Source organism: Eretmochelys imbricata, chromosome 2 (genome assembly GCF_965152235.1).
Source record: "Eretmochelys imbricata isolate rEreImb1 chromosome 2, rEreImb1.hap1, whole genome shotgun sequence".
NCBI classification, from domain to species: Eukaryota; Metazoa; Chordata; order Testudines; family Cheloniidae; genus Eretmochelys; species Eretmochelys imbricata.
The window spans coordinates 122277406-122298696 of record NC_135573.1 but is presented as its reverse complement, the minus strand read 5'-3'; the positions used below and the strand labels follow the sequence as shown (position 1 = coordinate 122298696).

The 21291-nt window shown below is 40.8% G+C and overlaps 1 protein-coding gene across 8 annotated transcripts in view; it reads right to left on the bottom strand.

Moving 5' to 3' along the window:
- Positions 1 to 1114: 1114 nt before the first annotated feature.
- Positions 1115 to 21291, bottom strand: part of PIGN (phosphatidylinositol glycan anchor biosynthesis class N) — a 135739-nt gene continuing 115562 nt past the window's right edge. For all 8 annotated transcript variants that reach the window (XM_077810753.1, XM_077810755.1, XM_077810758.1 and 5 more), the window contains 5 exons: positions 21199 to 21274; positions 19630 to 19703; positions 15977 to 16019; positions 12691 to 12743; positions 1115 to 1487 (listed from right to left, as the gene is read on the bottom strand). In XM_077810753.1, coding sequence (XP_077666879.1) covers positions 1364 to 1487; positions 12691 to 12743; positions 15977 to 16019; positions 19630 to 19703; positions 21199 to 21274 — 370 coding nt within the window. In that variant the 3' untranslated portion in view covers positions 1115 to 1363. The remainder of the gene's footprint in view (positions 1488 to 12690; positions 12744 to 15976; positions 16020 to 19629; positions 19704 to 21198; positions 21275 to 21291) is intronic.

Sequence of the window (21291 nt, the reverse complement as noted above, 5' to 3'; positions counted from 1 at the left end):
TACATCTGCTATGGGTCCTGTGAATTCTGGCTGCAACTCAGAGCTGTGATGTGGTGCTATCCCGTAGTGTGATTTGTCAATGATGCTGTTATGTGTTGGGATTAATAAGAAAATGTGTGTTTATAATGTGTGGGGGTGTCCTATTTGAAGGCCAGTCTATTGGTACTGTGTGTAGACATGCATAATCCCCAGGACCTCCTGTAATGTTTTGTGTGGTTTCAAATATGAAAGCTACTACAATGGCAATATACTGTGCTCTCTGACAGTTGTGTATACAACCCTTGTTTGACTCATACAATAGTAGAGCTCAATGGGTGATGAAGCCCAGAACTGTATGCGCAAGTTCTGGTTACTTTGTGGCCCTGGGGTTACTGGTTTGAAATCCTGCTCTACCTGTTGGAGGGGGATTGTCACAGGACAGTTCCTATGTGACCCACAGCAGGTTTGAAGCTAACGGGTGCTATAGAGGGCCACTGATGACAGAGCATGTAGGTGCTTCTGTCTGGTGATGCACTCAGATGTCTCATGGTCACACTTGGTGGTTTGCCTTTGTGTTGGTGTCTTGCATAGCTGTTAACCAGGTGATCATTTTGTGGAGGAGCTGATTGCAAATGTTCGCAGAGGAGGAAATATCTGAGTGGCAGAGTGGACATCATATGCAAAATGAGAATCAACTCAACAACTACCAATGCCAAGCTGCTGCTTCCACCTATTCTCACACATTCACAGCTAGTGAAAGTTGAGGTGACCTCACAGTTACCTGATGCATATTTTCTATGCTGTATAATATCACAAAGCATTGGTCTGTTCACATTTACTTTATTGTGTTTGTCTGTGTAAGGCTCCTATGTAAAGGCTGTGCTAGGCCTGGGATGAAAGCCAAGATTTTGCAGGTGTGTGATATAAACGCTGGAAGATTCATAGATATTAAGGTCAGAAGGGACCATTATGATCATCTAGTCCGACCTCCTGCACAATGCAGGCCACTGAATCTCACCCACCCACTCCTGCAATAAACCTCTCACCTATGTCTGAGCTATTGAAGTCCTCAGATCGTGGTTTAAAGACTTCAAGATGAGTTATAGTAAGAGAAAAATACAATAAAGATGGTTGCTGATGTTTTAAACCAGGACTTAATCACTGTTTTTATTGCAAAAAATATATTTAAGGAATAAAATTAAGACTATTTTACCCCAGCAGATCTCTAAATGCCAATCTGCAAGCATAATCTCAGTCACAGGAAAGTAGAAAATCTCTAAATGGGATTTTGGCACGCCAGTCCATTAACTATTTACATTCCAGAGGTGGACACTGGCTCACAGTAAGGGTGAAAATTCAAATAGCAAAAACACTTGTAGCTCTGTCACATGGAATGGCGTTTAGTTCTTCCCCAAAGTTCAATTCTCTTTGTAGTGAGCAGCTGGGCCAGTCCACTCAGCAGCATGATGAAGATAGTGAAAACCATCACAAGGACATAGTGGCTAATGCTGCAACAGAGAATGTTACAGATCAGATAAGACAAAAATATTTTAAACCTTTGTAGTAGAAAACTGAGTTAGTCAAGTAGCCTTGGTAACAATTTTATTACGTAATTATGGGTCCAACCATGTATTTTTAGTAAGGCTTACAGGTGAACAATTCCAAGGAGACAATATAGTGTATTTTTAAGAGAGATGTTTTATCTACATATATGAAATTGGCTACCCTTTGGTTCATATTCCTATTAGTAGCTCATCTACTTCACTTTCATGTTCCTCCAGCACTCTTGGATGAACATTATACAGCCCTGATGACTCACTGCAATTTAAATTATCACTTTGTTCTGACTCCTTTACTTAACAGAACCTAAATTTTTTTTACTAACCCAGAACTACTCTTTGAAGACATCTCCCCCATTGGCTTGTGTCAGACTTCATCACAGAAGTAGTTTAGCATCTCTCCAGTGTTCTTTTCCTGTACAATCACTCCCTTTGCTCTCAAATAGTCTAGCAGAAACATTAACCCTCTTGCAGGTTTCATACTTCTGATAGCATTTAAGATTTTTAAAAATTTGTATTGAGGTCCTTGGCTGCTTGCCAGGTGAGACCCATGCTCACCTCTTGTACACCTCTAACATACATGTGTGTGATAGCATCAGTGCTAGAAATAAGCATGTAAAGGGGAAAATCTGCTAGAAAAGGAATAAAAAGAAAGATATACACTAGTTTTAAAAAGATTTAAGTGGTCCCGACATTAGTTAAGGAATCCACACAGCTGCAAATGTCTGTATTTTTCCAGAGGTCTAGGGCAATTGCTATCAGTCACAGTGAGCAATCTACATCTACATCTTGCCAAAATTTTCAGGAGCTCAGATCTGGGATTTGCGAGTCAGTCCATTACGGAAACAATGGCCAACTATGAAGCCTGAATCACGAGTCAGAACTTACCCAATGTTTTGGAACTAGCGTAGTCGAGGGCAAAGGGTGCTGGACTGTGAGCCTGGAGACCTGGGCTTTATTCCTAGCTCTGTTACTAACCTATTTTGTGACGTTGGACAAGCCACTTCACCGTTCTGTGCCACCACATCACCTCCCACTTTTTGCCTGTCTTGTCTGTTTAGATTGTAAGATCTTTGGGGCAGGCAGTGTTTTGTAAGTTTGCACAGGGCCTCATGCAATGAGATTGTTATCTCAGTTGGGATCTCCAGATGCTACTATAATACAAATCAGGTTGGGAGGAACTGTGAATCTGACGTGGCCATCTCCATGTACTTTCCCCAGGATTATAAGCACAGCTCTGTGTATTCCATAGTCATGGAATTTACTGCAGAATCCAGCCCTTGCCACAGCACTATGCTCCAGATGGTTCTTCGGAAAGGGCAGGTTAACTTCAAATTCCATGAAGTCTGAGTTTATTTACAAAAAGGATTCCATGGACCACTTGGAGGTTTAATGATCTGGAATTTTTGCCTGAGGACTCATTTTATTTGACACTGTAGCAGTGAAAGAGCAGTGAGGCTCATCATCCTGATGCTATCAATCTTTAAGATACTCCCCCTCTCCCCAAGGTTGGGACAACCTCAGTTCAAGACTTGGCATCAATGGGGCATAATTTAGGTCTGTGACGTGTAGAAACACTGGATCTTAACTTGGAAAGCCTCGACACTGACCATAAACGGAAGAATAAAACTATTACAAAGGCTTCCATTGAGAAGGAAAGTCTACAAACACGCTGTGAATACCTGCAGGAGTTGGTCTACTCAAAAGTGATCCGACTTCTACCATACCAATTTTTTTCTATTGCATTTCAATTAAATATGAGATAATAATTGCCACACTTTATATTGCTCAAAATACGTACAAAAGAAAAAAAAAAAAATCAACTAGCACATATAGCCTAGGACTCAGTGATCATAGTCCAACTGAGCACCCTATTTTACAAGCCTCATAAAATGGCAGATTGGATCTGTGCAAGCTACCAATCGCACATACTGTAATTAAAATACAAGTACTTCCTAAAGTGAAATAAATGGCAACTCACTGAACGCTTAAATTATGTACGAGGAGCCACTTGTCTCATGTTGTTTCTCTGTAAAGAAAATACACCCCTCCCCACCCCCATTTTAGCTAAACAGACACTATAGTACATGTTTTACGCTCCTGCTATGCTTCTACAGAGAATGTGCAAGTTCAGAGGCTGATAATGTTAAATTTGCTTTGTCAAAGTGCACAAAGGCATTACTTAACAGCCAGGTCAGCACACTTTGGACTCTGCCATTCACAGGAACACTTGCAATACCCAGATAACATGATTGCCTCTCAGGAGACATTCCTAACCCTGGCAATTGGGCTGTCTGTATTATATACTTGCTTTAAGTTTCAGTGTAGCAAAAGAAAGTACAGAAATTAAAAACAAAACAATCACACACAAAAAGCAAGAAAATAACTTCTCAACATTGTAAACTAAAAGCTGAATCCTAGCCCTACCTGCCTCCATGGTGTGGAGCCTGCCAGCACTGGTGGACTGTATGACCCCCTCCCCACCCCAGATATGGGGGATTACACAAACCCTAAGGGCACAATCCTGCTCAGGGACAGCTGTATAGCACTTTAGTGTTGCCAACTCTTGTGATTTTATCACAAATCTCAGGTGATTTTCTTAAAGCCCTGGCTCCTGGAGTCTTGTGATTACGTGAGAATTTGGGCTTTCACGTAAAAGAAAAATGAAAGTTTCTAGCCCTCGCAGAAGCCCATAAAGAAACCCCACATTTATTATTTCAGAAATCATTTTTAAGCCCATTTCAACATTGTGTGGAGCCTGATTCATGATTTCTCAATGCTCGGTGGTGGCAATACTGCACTTATGCAGTCACTTTATTCTTCCCTACTGCTCAAAGACTGGGTCAGAGGCTTTGCCACACCTGGTTGTTAAGAGATGATGTTGCGGAAGCACAGGACATAATTCCCTGAACTAACTGATATGTAGCTAAGGAGAAACACTGCGCACCACAGACTCTCCAGTCACTCCCAGGTGACAGCTCTGAAATAGAAGACAAGGCACAATCTAACTGAAGGATCCCTGTATCCCTGGTGATCAATAGTTAGAGAGCGGGAAGGAGTGACACAGTAATACCCACCTGCCTAAAACATTTTCTACTTTTCATAATATGGGCCCTTGGATGCTGAGTGTATCCAATAACTTGGATACCCCCTTTTCTTGCCCAGATGCAGCTTAATCGGGCATTATTACAGGCTTAATGCAGAAAAATAAATGAGCTCAGCACAAGGAATGGGAGGGACTGGGACATAGGGGGCTGCTTGATGGGGCAGAAAGCTCATTTCTTTGAACTTCCGGGCCTCTAGGAAACTCCCTGAGGTCTTGAGAGTGAAGAATAACTTCACCCTCTCCCCCTTTGCTCTGGGATTGACCATCCCCTCCAGCATCAGCTGACTCAGCACAGAGTCAGTTTAGATGGCAATAAGAGGCAAATACATACTATCACTTAGCTGCATACACCAGATCATGACTTGTCTCCAACGGAACTACTGTCACAAAAAACTGATCCTTTTTAGGTTTTTTTGGTTCCTTTCCATCACAAGAGACTGTTAGTTAACACCATCTCTAGGCTACAGATGAAGGACTCTTTCCAAGTTATCTCTGAAATACACACACGACTACTAAATGCAATAGATAAAGTCAAACTACAGTTGCAGGGTATTAGCTGCTTTCTTTTCTCCACAGTGCCAGCTCTTTAAAAGATACCAGAGATTGGTTCCTTCATGAATTTCTAAATAAAGGAAGTGTACGTAGGGCTATAGCCACTCCTTGCATGTTGCACTACACTGACTGAATGGCTGTACTTCTTGGCTAAAATATCAGGGATTTGAAAGAGGAAAAAATCATGCCACAAATACAGTGCACTGCTCTAGCCAATTAAAAGCAATGCTAGTCCAATTGTTATCACATAATGGCACTCTGCCAATATATCTGAGCATATCAGCAACTTGTACTGCAGTGATGCAGAGGCAGCTCTGCTTGGAAAATGTTGTTGTTTTAAAAAAAGAAACAAAAATTTCCAGACTGAACATATTCAAGTATTCAGTAAGAACATATCCAGTATTCAAGCTGTGACAGTGAGGAAAGTCTTAATATCTACATGCTAATGTGCCACACCCGTGATTGTGTCTCTGGTTACAGTCTATGATTGGTAATAGCTAATACAAAATTACTTCATCTGAGCTCAAGGCCAACACAGGGAAAAAACTGTTGGGTTTTGGGCTTCAGGTGAGAGATCCTAGAAGTTAAATGTGTGTGAGGGAATAGTATGCAGTGTTGTTATACAGTAAAAGGACAGGATCAAGATGGGCCAGTGCTTAGAAAGAAGAGCTGCTCAGACAAAAGGGCTAGGATGGCAATACAGTCATGGCAATGGAAAGAAGGGTAGAGATGTCTGGAGGAAAGGCTTAATGAGAATGGGGCCAAGGACAATATGATGTCAGGAGGGATCTCTCAATAGAAAGCTGAGTGTCTTGGAATGTGACGATCAGGGCTGAAGACCAAGGCTGGGGCTGGGAGAAGTCTAGGTAACAGGAAGGGGCACACAGTTGGCCTGGGAAGTAGAAAGGAGACACTCATCACAACAGGTGCTATCTACCAGTCTGTCTTCTTCTTAATGTCATATAACAGAGGGATGGATAAGGTAAGGGGCGAGAGATAAGCAGGAAAATGAGGAGGGAAACAAAAGGTAGAAGAGGAGAGGATATAGACAAGGAGGAAAAAAGAGAAGAGAAAAATGGAGAAAACCCATCCTGCTCAGAAAGCGTCAGGCAGCCACAGAGAGCATTTTTTCTCAAAAACAGCTGACTCCAAGATCATGGGTAGTAGGAGAGATAAAGCATAGGTCTTACATAAAAGATACAGAAACTGGAATTTTAATGAAAATAAACCAAATGGATAGAAAGGAGGGATGTCATTTTATTTGTTCATTAAATGTTTCTACAGGACATATTTTTAACATGTGGATGGGAATGACCCAGGTCCTTACTCCAGACCTTGATTTTGGATTCTAAACCTGCCACAATTTCAGCTTCTGACCTGCTTTGGCCCTTCCACCCACTCACTCCCCACCCCCGAGGGACCCCCATTTCATATGGAATGAATTGCAAAGGCAGTGACTGTCAAATGTTCACCATAAGCTAGTCATGGTCCAAAGTCCACCACAAGGGTGCTGCACTTGGTTCTCTTGTTTCAGAGATCTACTGACAAACAGTCTCTCTCTGACTCCTTTCTCCAGTTTCCCATTTAAAAACCTTCATTGTAATAATCAGGTCTAGAGTTTTGAATTTCCATAATTACAGCTACTTTACTATGCATACCAGTGAGTGTAGTACACAGACATCTGCTAGCTATTTTACTGAATTGTTTAAAAAAAAAAAAAAAAGAATTCCACTAAAGCAATGGTCTCCAACCTTTTTACGCCCAAGATCACTTTTTGAATCTAAGGGCAACCCAGTATCTAGCCCGCCCCCTCCCAGAGACCCCCACCCCTTCCCCAGAGCCCCAACCCACTCACTCCTTCCCCCCTCCTCTGTTGCTTGCTCTTCCCCACCCTCACTCACTTTCACAGAGCTGGGGCAGCGGGTTGGGGTTCGGGAGGGGGTGTGGGCCCTGGGCTGGGGCCAAGAGGTTCGCAGTGTGGGAAGGGGCTCTGGGCTGAGCCGGGGCATGGAGTTTGGGTGCAGGAGAGGGCTCTGGCCTGGGCGGAGTGCTGGGGTACAGAAGGGGGGTACAGGGTGCTGGCTTTGGGAGGGGGCTCAGGGTGGGGCTTGGGTGCAGGAGCGAGTTTGGAGTGCAGGGTGGGTATGGGGTGCTGGCTCCGGGAGGGGGTTCAGGGATGGATGCGGTCTCCTGTTGGGCAGCACTTACCTCCGGTGGCTCCTGCTCAGCTGTGGGCACAGCGAGGGTAAGGCAGGCTCCCTGCCTATCCTGGCCCCACACTACTCCCGGAAGGGGCCAACGCACCCCTGCGGCCCCTGTTGGGGTGGGGAGGAGGGAGGCACATGGCTCCGTGTGCTGCCTCTCTCTGCAAGCAGCTGCCCCCACAGCTCTCCCAGCCAATGGGAGCAGGCAGGAGCAGCGCGCGGAGGGATACCCCTGTCCTCGGGCCCACAGGGCTGCACTGGCTGCTTCCAGGAGCAGCGTGGGACCGGGATAGGCAAGGAGCCTGCCTTAGCAGCAACCACAGTGTGCTGCTGGAGATCGTGATCAACCAGTCAATTGTGATCGACCAGTTGGTGACTACTGCACTAAAGCCACTTTTGCAGCTCTTCCATAGATTAAGGGCATGTCTACACTGTTGCAGGGGGTGGGGGGAAGGAAATGAGGGGGATGGTCCCGGAGCTGAATGTCTACACCTCAGTTAAACAGCCCCAGAACCTGAGCCCTGAAAATCTGACTCAGCTGACGCTGGCCAGCTGTGGGTGTTTCATAGAACCATAGAATATCAGGGTTGGAAGGGACCTCAGGAGGTCATCTTGTCCAACCCCCTGCTCAAAGCAGGACCAATCCTCAATTTTTGCCCCGGATCCCTAAATGGACCCCTCAAGGATTGAACTCACAACCCTGGGTTTAGCAGGCCAAGGCTCAAACCACTGAGCTATCCCTCCCAGTATAGACATATCCTTTGCTCTCCATTGCTCAGGGGTGTGAAAAATCCACATCCCCTGAGTAATGCTGTAAAACCGACCTAGCCCCTGGTGTAGACAGTGCTATCTCGATGGGAGGGGTTCTCCCGTTGACATAGCTACCACCTCTCAGGGCGGTGGAGTACCTAGGCTGATGGGAGAAGCCCACCCGTCAGCATAGGCAGTATCATCACTGAACCACTACAGTGGTGCAGCTGCTCCACCGCAGCGTTTAAGTGTAGACCTGCCCTTAGCAATGCTCATGGAGACCTAAAAACAGCTTTCTGTGCTGCATCTATGCCCCATGGGTTTTGAACCTGCAGCAGGAGAGTTTAAATTATACCTATTTCTGTAACTTCTGGCAACCCAGTTTTACTATTGTAAAAACAGGGAGTGGCTGGTACAGTGTATCTGTAAAAACGATACATATAAAAAGGGATTTAATGGTTTCTTCTTTTATTCCTGGCTATCCAAATAGTCAGCTGTTTGTGCATACTGTAGGTGAATGCTTTTTAAACATGAAGACAGTGTCACTGCAATTCAGAATTAAAAAAATGGAGATGCTCTGTGCTCTCTCTGTAAGGCTGTTATTCAAAATGTAAGAATGTGTCAGAATAAACTTCACACGTGCACACTGCAGACAGACGAGGATTCAAATACATTAAAGGCACAAAAAGGCTGCAGTTTCCTAGAGGCAGAACAAACGAACAAAAAAAATTAACGAGGGTTCCAATGCACAGTATGCAGTTCATGAATATCTCAAAGTTCCTCGGGTGTAGGATTTAAATAAGCCTTTTTGTGCAGATCACAGATCCTGGCACAGGAAACGACTCTTAAGAATTCTGAGGGATAGCTTCGAAGTTTTACCTTAGTTTTATACCAATTTAAAAAACAAACAACCCCATGAAATCCTCCTTGCAAAACAAATTCAAGTCACCTTGGATCGGAGTATTAAATGAGAGAACAGAAACTTTCTGAAAGACAGTAAACAAATATGGTAGTTGACAGTTAACTGAGCAGGGGGAATCTGTGAAACTGACAATTTACTGAGAGTTGTGCCATAGACATCAATGTTAAGGTCTGCTGTCACTGAACATCTTCATTAATGATCTGGAAGAAGGGAGTAAAAAACAGCAGCCTCATCAAATTCACAAATGATACTTAATTGGTAGGGGATGCAAACACCAGTGAGGACAGAGACATTGCAGGGCTAGAAATACAGATAGGAGAAAGATAAAATTATTTGCCATTTGGGAAAATTCCAGCTAATACATATGTAGTTTTTGTGGGTTTCATTAAACCTCAACTAAACTGTTGTGACCTCCACCCTTTATTTAAGACAGCTGTGAGAGACACCTAAGCGGCCTCACCTAAAACAAAGGGGATATATGCCAGCCATCCCAGTAATTTGGACTTTTGTGAGTCAGGGTGTGTGTGAGAGACAGACAGCTTCAGCTGAAGGCCCACAGAGAGGCAGAATCAGATGAGGTGGAAAAAACCCAAGCACACACAGCCTGAAAGGAATGCGTGTGGCCCTAGAAGCAGCCTAGAGAGATGTTATGGGTCAGAATATTGGCTGAAAGAGTTTGGTGCTATGAGCAAGGAAGTGGTCTCCTGTGTTTGGAGAAGCAGGGCTTTGGTATTTTGCTTGATGCAGACTCGATCATCAATTTCTTGTCAGTCTAGGAACAGCCTACAGGTCTCCAAACTTTAACTAGCTGGTCATATCAAAAGGAGTAACACAACCATAGGTACAAAATGGGGAGGGAGGAGAAACATGGGAAACTGATGTTGGAAAAGACCTGGTGTAATAGTGGCCAACAAATCAGATATGGATATCGTACTGTATCTGCAATGGAATATGGCAGTAGAAAAGACAAATGCAATTTCAGTCACACACACTTCATCTCTGAACAGGGATGTAATGCTGTAGTCTCTTTCTATAGAACTCTGGTGAGACCACTTCCAGAATACTGGACTCAGTTCAGGATAGTTCCCTTTCCGAGAAATATGGACAAACTGAAGGGAGACTAGGGAAGACAGTAGTTTGAGGGTGGTGATTTGACTTGTGAATTAAAATTAAAATAATATTCTTGGCAAAACAACAGTGTTGATGGGATTGAAGAGACATAGTTACAACTATGTTGATGCTCTCCAAACGTACACATACCATATAAAGGCTACACTTACTGTCTTCCTGGGGTTTGGCTTTATTGGTAACTCAGATAACAGTGACAGAACATGAACCTCACACAAAGCTTTCTCTCCAAGTTTAGGTGTTCCCTAGGGTCTCCCTGAAGGAGTTTCCTTCTGACAGTCATTCCAACCCCCTCCAATACTCCTAGATTGGTTGTATCTGCTGTAGCCTCAGAAGCAATTACTCTGCATTAGAGCTGGTTGGGAGGGGAAAAAAGAAGGGAAATTTTGCAAGCTTTTCTTTGTGCTTGTGCCACAGACAAAGATTACAGGAGGAGCTGGTAATGACCCTTATATAGTTGCCTAACACTTTCCTTTATAAAAGATTCTTGCAACCTTTTTTTTAGAAGCACAAGTACCTTATTGTGTGCAAAAGGCCTTTGAAATGGGACAGGGGGTAAAAGCCCTCAGGTTAGAGAAGAGTCTTTTCTTTGTCCCATAAATTTCTATCTAGGTTTTGATGAGATATAAACTATTGAAAATCATGATTTACCTACTCACACTTGCATTTCTCAGGAAAATTATTGCAGCATCCAAATAATAAGTGAACATCGATGTTCCAAGGCTAGGCTCATGCTACTACCAAAGCAGCTGTAGCGGGAGGGATGGGAAAAAGCAAGGCAAGATTATCCTCCTCCTGCACCCTCCCTGGCATGGGGCCCCTGGGGTCCAACCCTTCTCTGCAATTACCACCTTCTCCTGCTCATGTATTTAGTTTTGTAGTTCAAATGGCAGAGGTCTATGCTCAGTGCTGAAGGTTCAGGGTTCAAAACACCACGGATGATGCATGGTGGGGGGGACTGTTTCAGTTGTACATAAGAATTCACCTTTTTTCTTAAAACCCTTAGGAAGTTACATACAAAAAGACTACACTGAAAAAATGTTATTTAGGTTGCAAAGCCAAGCACTCAAAAAATTGAAAATGCAAAGTTTAAGGTTGCCTGTGCATTCTGCCTCCTTGTGCATATGCTTTATGATACAATCTTTAATTATACGGCCTCATATGATCTTTTCCACAGGACTTAACTCACTCACTACACAGGATGTATACACAAAGCGGCAGAATACAGGTTGCACGTAATCAGCTCCCGGACGGTACCGCTCACCTCCTGCACCAAATGTAATGGGGCAGAGCAGAGATTGAGAACATGGAAGTATGATGGTAAAATACTCTTTCCACTATTTAATCTACTGCAATTTACGCACACTGGGAACTTTGGAAATGTGGCTAAGAGCAAAGGCTCAAACAGCCTGAAAATAAGTGGGAGGGGGAGAAGAGTAAATATACTTGACACAACATGCAAAATATTAATAGGTCACTATTCAACTTTTATTTGAACAAGGGTTTCATGTGACAATTGGCAGGGTTTATAATGCAACATAGTTTCTATTAAAGACAGACTAACAAGCTATTTCCATGATTTACTTAGCAAAAACAACGAGGAGTCCTTGTGGCATCTTAGAGACTAACAGATTTATTTGGGCATAAGCTTTCGTTCGTCTCTAAGGTGCCACAAAGACTCCTTGTTGTTTTTGCTGATGCAGACTAACACAGCTACCACTCTGAAACCTGTCATGATTTACTTAGGTATTTCTAATACTACTTAGGATGTCTACATCTGAAATTTGTACTCTTAATGAAATACTTCCTTCCATTCGGTGTATGCTGGTTTGTTGTTGCAGGAGTGGCCACAAATAAGGCTCTGTGGCCCCTACGCTGCACTGGAGTCTTTGCTGGGGAGACTAGCATATGTCACAAAACAGGATTGGGGGGCAGGGGAGGGTCTATATTAGTCAGAGCCCTGATTTCTGTGGCACAAACTGTGACTTACTTTTCTTCCCCATGAAAAGCCGTGCTATTTGTCATCCTTTCCAGCATGACTCCTGCATAAATTTGGATCTATAAATGTACAACGTAGGAGTGTATGGGGTTTTAAATAGTTGCCAACTATTAAATTATTTTTAACAATTTTAATTGTAAAAGATTTGACTTCTCATAATTTCCAATGATAAACAATAATAATAATTTTAAATATTGTGTGCCATGTCTCTTCTATTTAAAAAAAAATTCATATTTTTTGCCATGCTAAATCCATGAATTTCCCCACTTTTAGTCATGACAGCCAACCAATATTAAACATGAGTTCTAGGATGATAACATTACTAGGAGTGGGGAAAAGGGCAGCAATGAAACACTTGCTTTGGGAGAGAAGGGCAAGCAGTTGGAAGGAATTACAGGAACACTAACAGATAAATAATAACTGACTAATCTTTGGCACCTACTAACCTGAAGCTATCCTTTTAAGAAAGCACTGGAGGAGATATACTGTACCTTGTTCCGATGTCCAGCCAGCTTCCATAATCTTTAACCAAAAAGAAGAAGTGCTGTGAAATAAGAAAATAATGTTGTTTAGTATATAAACATTGCACAACTTGAAAAACAAGACTAAAACCAATGTTTTCAGGTTGTTTACTCCAGGTTTCTAAGTTTTCAAGTGGAACAAGGGCAAGACCTCCAGGAATGTTCATTTGGACTGAACTAAACAAACAGCTAAAGAGGAACAAAGGCTGATTAGTTCTAACAAGATGTGCTGTGAAAAGCACAAAGGATTTCTAATAGAGAGCATTCTTCAAGAGAAGAAGCCCCCAAACAACTTTATTGTTTGGAACAATGGTTCTCAAATTTGGCAGTGACCTCAGAATAGGCTGCACAGCTGTTTTATAGGGACTCTACCACAGAAATCGTGTATGACCTTGGGTAACTCAGTCTCTCTGTGTGCCTCAGTCCTTCATCTGCAAGATGGGAATAATAGTACTTCCCTACCTCACAGGTATGTGTGAGGATAAATTACACTAACAAGTGCAAGATGCTCAGCTACTATGATAATTGAAGCCATATAACTACATAAAATAGATTTTTTTTTAAATTTGTCCTGATTTACAAAACACACTCATAAAGCAAACTGTTGACTTAATTAGGGTAAGCAGATACTCAGCAGGGAGGACAGTGCAACTCATAATTTTTCATTTTACGTATGCACACACATATACACACACAAAATGTTCTTCTATTTTTTGTTTAATATGTGAAATTATCAATTTTATATGGACTGAATGTCAATATTTTCCCACCTATGGCCATGACTAGCAAATTTAAATAATAAACCATTACTATACATTGCATTGTGGTGGATTTGGGTGAAACAGCAAGAAGGATTCTGGGATGGAGCCTAAAGGGACCTGGGATATAGGGTAACAGAAGAAAACATGTGTCATGTTGGGGTCACAGGTGAAAATGTTTGAGAAGCTTTGTTTTACAACATAGAGAATGTGTGTATTTGTCTGCTGTGTGATATAGAGATATCTCAGTCCCTCTGACTTTCTCCACCCACACCTACTGTGCTGTCACCCTGTTCCCTACCTTTTACCCCTAAGCAAAATAAGACCCAGGAGAAAAACCAAGATCCTCCCAACTTCCTATGAAGCAACAGAAAAAATCTTGCCCTGCCCCCTTCTTCTTGCTCCCTCTGCCCCACAGAGTGGCTAAAGAGTTTCATCCCAGGGCCTGAGTCACACAGCTACCAAGCCCTGGCTGCCTGGTCTCCCCTTTCCCTACCAGGTAGACAGTCCTGTGTGATGTGTCTTTCCCTAATGACTCTCAGGCTAGAGGAGAAGTTAGGATATGGCAGCATGGAGAAGCGGGTTATGTACTATCAGTGAAGGCAGAGCAAGACTCATCAGAAGCAGGGGTTTAGGGCAGGTAAGGACTAGCTTCGCCTCCCAGTGACCAGAAACCCTCTTTTCCATCTCCCCCACACAATCTTTAGGGACCAGCAAAAAACTTCAGCAATTAGCTGACGTACACCTTAGGTTAAACTAGTTTCTTAAAGATTATTTCAGACAGAAATCAGAGGCAGAAGATTAAAATCAGAGACTCCACCATCTGAAAAGGAGCATTTAAAGCTGGTGGGTTGAATACAGCAAACCTTTAAAAAAAATAAACTCAAAAGCTACTTTAAATTTCTAACAACTGTTCATATTTTAAAACCTTTCATGAGAGAGAACAGAATAATGATTCTCAATACTCTCCTTGAAGCGAGGTATGTGAGGAACTCAATCCATTTAAAGGATCACCCTAAAAATCTGCTGAATTTATACTGTTTTTATAATGCAAGTTTAGCAATTAACTCCTTATTCAAATAAGTACACCCAACACTTTTGGCTTCTTCTCAGAATTTGGATGCTACCACTACTAACTGTGTGGTCAAACACCATTCTGAGTATATGCAGACAAATGAACTTGAGCCTGCAAGGTTCACCAAGTAATATCACAAAGAAAAAATTCCACACAGTTAGTGGCTGCATTAAGTGTTTGGTAAGAATTAGAACCATTATGCATTTCACTTTATTTTTGTTTCTATAGTCATCTTCTTTGTTTCATATATATACATATAAATACACACAAACACACATCTTTGTTTCATATATACACACACACACACACACAGACACCCATAGTCATCTTATATATATATGAAACAAAGAAGAGGACTATAGATGATATGTATACACACAATTCCTGCATGTCAAAACTCTGTAGTTCATTGCATATGTGTATTTTATTAACATTTTAATTCTTTTCCTACTGAAATTATTAAATAAAAAAACAGTTTATAAAAATCTTTATGTGAAAATTAGATAAAAATACTTCTAGGACCCAGACTGTTTGTCACTCTAAGTTCAAACTAGACATTCTGATGTTTTGTACCTCCTATTTCTCTTTTATGGTAAAACCTCTTAAACCACACTGCAATGTGAAATGACATAACACAAACAGCAGGTTTTGTCACTTTGAAGTAAATCTTCCAAAACAGAATGTGGGAAGTGAGAGCAAAAATAGCATAACTCCCTGCCCACTGCTTTGAGCATGTTTACCTTCCAGTCATAATATAATATAGCAATGCACTGCTATTGTCGAAGACACTTTTTAGGGAATTAATTGTGTCACTTTAAATTTGTAAAGGTTTTTTTTAAGATGTCTCTATTTAAATTATTTTGATCATGAGTCTACAAGTGGCTGGGGTGAATTTTCCCCACTGCCTCACACAAAGGATACAATTGCTCTACAAAAGATACTTCTCATATATTTTCCAGCCCTCCGCTGATAATTCTAACAACAGGTTTGAAAAATCAGTTCAGTGTGTAACACATTTCTCTCTCTCTCTTTTTTTTTTTTTCTTCTGGCAGCAGGCAAGAAACTGCTGAAAAATTAACTAGACCAGGCACCCAGGTAAATCTGGCATTCCCTTGTGCTCTCATACTGTTAACCTGAACATTTGATTTGAAATACATTAAAAACCAGGAATATTAGCTTTAAAACAGCAGAGTGAAAGAAAGTAAAAAAGAATTATGCCTCTTAAGAAGCATTCCTTACATGACATACAAAGCGTGAAGATGGGGATTTTTATCTGTAAATTACACCAGGATTTTGATTCAATTCACTGCCCTAGTTCTGAAAACTTTGAAGTCTGTAACTAATTCAGATATCTCTTGATTGAATTAGCTGAGCACTCTGCTTTCTTGATCTTATTTGCACAGAATGTCCAATAGTAGCTTACCAAAGCCATAATGTCTGAAATCACAAGAACGAGGAGGAAAAGGCTGCAAAAAAGGAGAGACCATAATTCTTAATTGATAGCCACAGACACAATTACGAAGTTATTAGAATCCCAAGTATAAATGAATTATTATATATGATATTACTTCTTGCAGTTGGCTTTTTCATTCTTTGAGAGATACGTTTCCAAAGCACTTTGTGGGAAAAGTTAACACACAAAACAGGGCTGATATGCCTAACATGTTTGGAACATATAATTTTATCATGATGCTTTGAAAAGAGACTTATTCATTAATGTAATTACAGTTTCATAATAGGGTACCCCAAAAGTGAATTATTTGCCAGCAAACCTGAGTGGCCTGTCAAATGATGACTGCTGCTGCTATTTTAAAAGAATATTAAAAACAGTTTAAAAATCATAAAAAGAAAAGGAGTACTTGTGGCACCTTAGAGACTAAAATTTATTTGAGCATAAGCTTTCGTGAGCTACAGCTCACTTCATCCGATGAAGTGAGCTGGATGCATCCGATGAAGTGAGCTGTAGCTCACGAAAGCTTATGCTCAAATAAATTGGTTAGTCTCTAAGGTGCCACAAGTACTCCTTTTCTTTTCGCGAATACAGACTAACACGGTTGCTACTCTGAAACCTTTAAAAATCATGGCATCTGTAACCGTGTATACTGCGAATGCACAGTGGGTGACATCCACTCCTTACAGCACAAGTCCTATGCACCACTTCAAACTCTCAGAGTAGGAAGGCTTGGAAGCTCCAGAAGGATTCAACAACAACAAAAATGCTTGTGAGCATAAAATTCTCTTGAATATTCTTCATAAAGAGCTGACCGAATCTGTGCTGACAAACCGGTCTTACTGGGTGGACAGCTGCTAAATGAGATTACGTGAGCTGCTCCTCCAGCACCAGACTGAGAGTAAAAGTGCTCCAGAAGTTCCCAAAAGCTTTGGCAGAGTGCTCCTAAATCCCTTGAATGCACAAAAACCCAGGAGTGTGAACCTGCAGTATGTAGGATTACTTTGGGAAATGTAGATTTCAGCAAGTAAAATGACTAAGCGGGAAGAAGTAGAGCTAATAAAGCTTTTTAATTTTCTTAATATTTTACTCTTTACATTAAGTTTTTGAAGTAGTAGATCACATGAAAGCAGTTATTAATGACTGGCTTGTCAGTTAATGGCATTAGAGCAATGCTGCAAAGAGCTGACCCACTAGCAGGCACATCATTAACTGTAATAGTTTAATGTATACAGCATTATCATTATAAAATATAATCAATTTACAATGTGAAACTTCATTAGAAAACATATATCATAGTGCTCTGCAAGCATCAGCTAGCAGGCCCTAAAAACTGATTTATCCCTTTGAGAAAACTGAGTTTAGTGCTATATTTTCTAGCACTGTCTTGATAAACCAATTATGCTTCATTAGTTAATAAAGATGTGGCAAATTCACTATTTTCTGATTCGTCTACAAGCATCTTTTCCATTGGAAACTTCGTATTGATTTAAATAGCCAGCGATGTCACAATCTTGCAATATCTAGCAAGTGCTCAGCTGAGGTACCACATTGATGGGAGATGTAGAAGAGCCCACACAGACAGAATATTCTCATGAAGAGCATGAAGTATGCTTCCTACAGTGAGCAGAACGATTGAAGGCTATTCATGTGCCTAGCAAAAACCTCGCCTCTTGACAGGTACAAACATACCTACCTGGAAAGCAGCAAGGATTTTACAAAAGAAGAACAGTGCTAATCTCAGTGCTCTCTTTTCAAAAAGATAAAGTTAAAAGAACGCTATTCCGGTTGCAAGTCAAGCCCCTGGAAGTTAGGAAATGCCAGAATTAAGGTTGCCTTTGGAACTTTAATTTGCCCCCTTTGTGCATATGCATTCCGACAGTCTTTAATTACACTATCACAAGCTATTTTTTTCCATAGAACTTATGTCCCATTAAGTAGGGGGATGGACCTATTTGGGATTATTAGGATTGGGTTATAAAGGGGGCTGTTGCATATCAGAAGTTGGAAAGCATATCGTGAATGAAGCACGGGGTGGCAGAAAGAGCAAGCATGGTCTCATGGTTCAGGCAATTAACTGCAGATCTGGAGAACTGGATTCTCTCCCTTCCACTGGCACCGAGTTCCTGTGTGAGGCTGGGCAAGTCACGTAAACCCAACTTTTCACAAGTTGTCACTAATTGCATATTCTGCATTTTTTGGTGCCCAACCTGAGACTCTGATGTCTGATTTGCTGAAGTGCGAGCACTCGCACCTGCAAATTGAGTAAGTGACACCTGTGCTTTGAGTATATAATTGTAAGTACTCAGAAAAATCATCTCTTTTTTGTCTCAGACTGAGCACTCAAAAGGAGTGGAAATGTTTTACTTTAATAATCGCCATACCTCAGTTCTCCATCTGTAAAATGGAGATAATAATGCCCTCTCACCTTACAGGAGTGTTGCAGAGATTGACTGATTAATGTTTGTGAAGCTACTATATTGATAGGCTCTGCAGAAAAGCCCATGAGGATATTAATAATTCTCTTTTCAGAGCTAGGTTGGAATAAAGCGCAGTAAAAAAAAGGCCTGGGGCAATAAACTGAACAGGCAGGGTCCTATGGAAAAAATACCATATGAAATGCATTTAAAGATTATATCAGAATGCATACACACACAGAGGTGATTAAAGTTGCACATGCAACCTTAACTGTGGTATTTTCTAACTTCTGAGGGCTTGATTTTGAAACCTTACTAGTGTTCTTTTAATGTAGCTTTTTGTGTGTAATTCCTTAGGTTTTTAAAAAAGAAAACTGAAAAAACAATAGCTCCATCATATGGAATCGTATTGACATCCAGATGGGTCATTGGCAGGGTTGGAACCTTTAGATCACAGAGACCTCTATCACTTGAGCTAATGGAGTAACTGATAGTAGTAGGTTGATATCCTCTACGTTAACCAGCACTAAAGTGGGTGAGACATATGGGTTTCATATATATTTGCTGACAGCAGAGGAATGGTGAGACTCAGGAATCTGGGTTTCCATTCCAGGCTCTGGAGGGGAATGCGCTCTAAATTGCTATGCAAGGGCAGAAACAAAATCCATAATGAAAGTGTCTGGTCAAAGACTTGTTTGAGTGCCTTTTAAAAAAAACGCAATTTGCGGTGAGGTCAGTGCTATGAAGTTTTCATTTAGCTGGCTTGTACCTTGTTTATTTAAAAATATATTTGTACTATATGGAGAGATGCAATTTAAAACATGAAATTCTAATTTAAATATTGCTTACTTTTTCTACATTAAGTTTGTTTGTATCTTTTATGTTTTAAATGCAGAAAACGAAATGTTTGATCATTCATACTGGGCCAAACTTTAAAATCCACCATAATTTTTTACTCATTTGTTACTGAGGCAAACTCCCACTGAAGCCTGTGTAAGCAGTGAGCAAAAAGTGAGCTATGTCATCAGAGGGGCTCATTGGTTAGTTTAGTCTGATACCTGATAAATCCAAATTCTTTCAAAGCAAGTGGACTGATGTACAAATGAAGTCTGATTCAGGGTATTTCACACCCTTACTAATTATAGTGTTTAGCTGATTTCCACAATCAAACCCACACCATCTACTGCAGTAATATAACATTTGCTATACCTTTTAGAAGATAACTGGGTTGTGACTTGAACAGCTTCAAAAGCACACGACACAAGAACAAAAGGGATTACAATCTGTTTAAAACATAAATTACATTATGGTTTAGAGCAACATTTTTAGAACAGCCTATCAGAACACCACTAATGGTCATGGAAACATTTTCCTCCTTTTCAAATTGCCATTATGGGAAGCTTCATTGTAGCACACGTAAAAAATAAAATACTGGCAAACAAAGGGTGAAAACTCATTTGGCAGAGAATACACTTAGTAAACTGATACAAAATCTATGGCCATGGCCTACCTGAAGTGAAAAACTATGAGGCACCATGCAACTAAATGATTAAAACATATTAATTATCCTTGTTTCAGCTGATCCAGTCTAACATTGATGATAAATATTTGAGCAACACTGTAACACACAGAAGTTGCAATATTTTACATGGTAGTTCCTGGAACTTCCAGTGTGAAAGGATGATTTCAGCCCACGCACAAAATGCCTGGATGTGGCAAGTACTGAGCCAAACAAAGAATAAATACTCCACTCACTGTCCTCCAAGAGGACACAACTAAGCCAACCTGCACAACTTAAATAAATAAATAAATTTTAAAAAAAACACCTCTCAAATATGTGCACTGCATTTTCTTTTTTTAGAACTGATCCACACTTCTTTAAGGCTAGAAGTACACAAAGAATCCACCTTTTAAAGACTGAACCTGCCATTTCCCAGCTCCTGCCTTACAGCTGTTGGAAAGTACAGGTTGGGATGCAGATGTAGTCACATCTGGGGCAGAAAGGCAGCTTCGGTTCTGCTAATGGTAAATATTGCCCAGCATCCAGCAGGTTTGGATTCAACAAAGCCCTGGAGCAGACACTGGTTGCTCCTCCAACCAACTTTTCTTCTTGGGAAAAGAGGTGGCGGGGTGAACATATCACTTACTTTAGGCGTAATCTAGCAGCAGGTTGTCTGCTCTGCTGTCCCTTAGTGCTTTCTAATGATTTCTGCCCTAGATATCATCAGAGAAGCACTCCTAAACCTTATCTTCAAACAGGGAATGACAGCATGGGCAGGGAAATGGGAAATCCAGTCTTTAAAAGACTATTTAATTTGTTTATTTTAAAAAATCAGATAGAGTAAAGTTTGCAAAAATGACAACAGTAAAAAAAAAAAAAAAAAATCAAGACATTTCTATTTAATACAATCTAGATGGATGGAGATAATAAAATATATATTTCCCCCTGCTTTCATTTGTGTATTATAAACAATGGGAAAACCCTTAATGTTTTAACTTATTTAACAACATCTTTTCAATGCTTAAAATTCCTATTTAAATATAATAAAATATATTCTCATGAGTCAGTCATGTATTCTGTATACTGAAGTCAAACACCCTTTACAGGTTTTATTTTCAGAAATTCTGTAGAAACAGATAGTTGCAGACAGGATAAAATGGGTTAATGAATCTCAAAAACATATATATTCTGTAAATTGAAAAATAATTCCTGCATGCATGATGTATTACTCATTAATCCATTCTTTGAGAGAACTGCACAAAGATGCAATCACTAACCTTCCACACCAGCAAGCTTCCCATTATAAACGGATTGAACACAGTCAGGAAGCAATAGACAGAAGCAGGGTCAAAACTAGAGAACCATGAAAA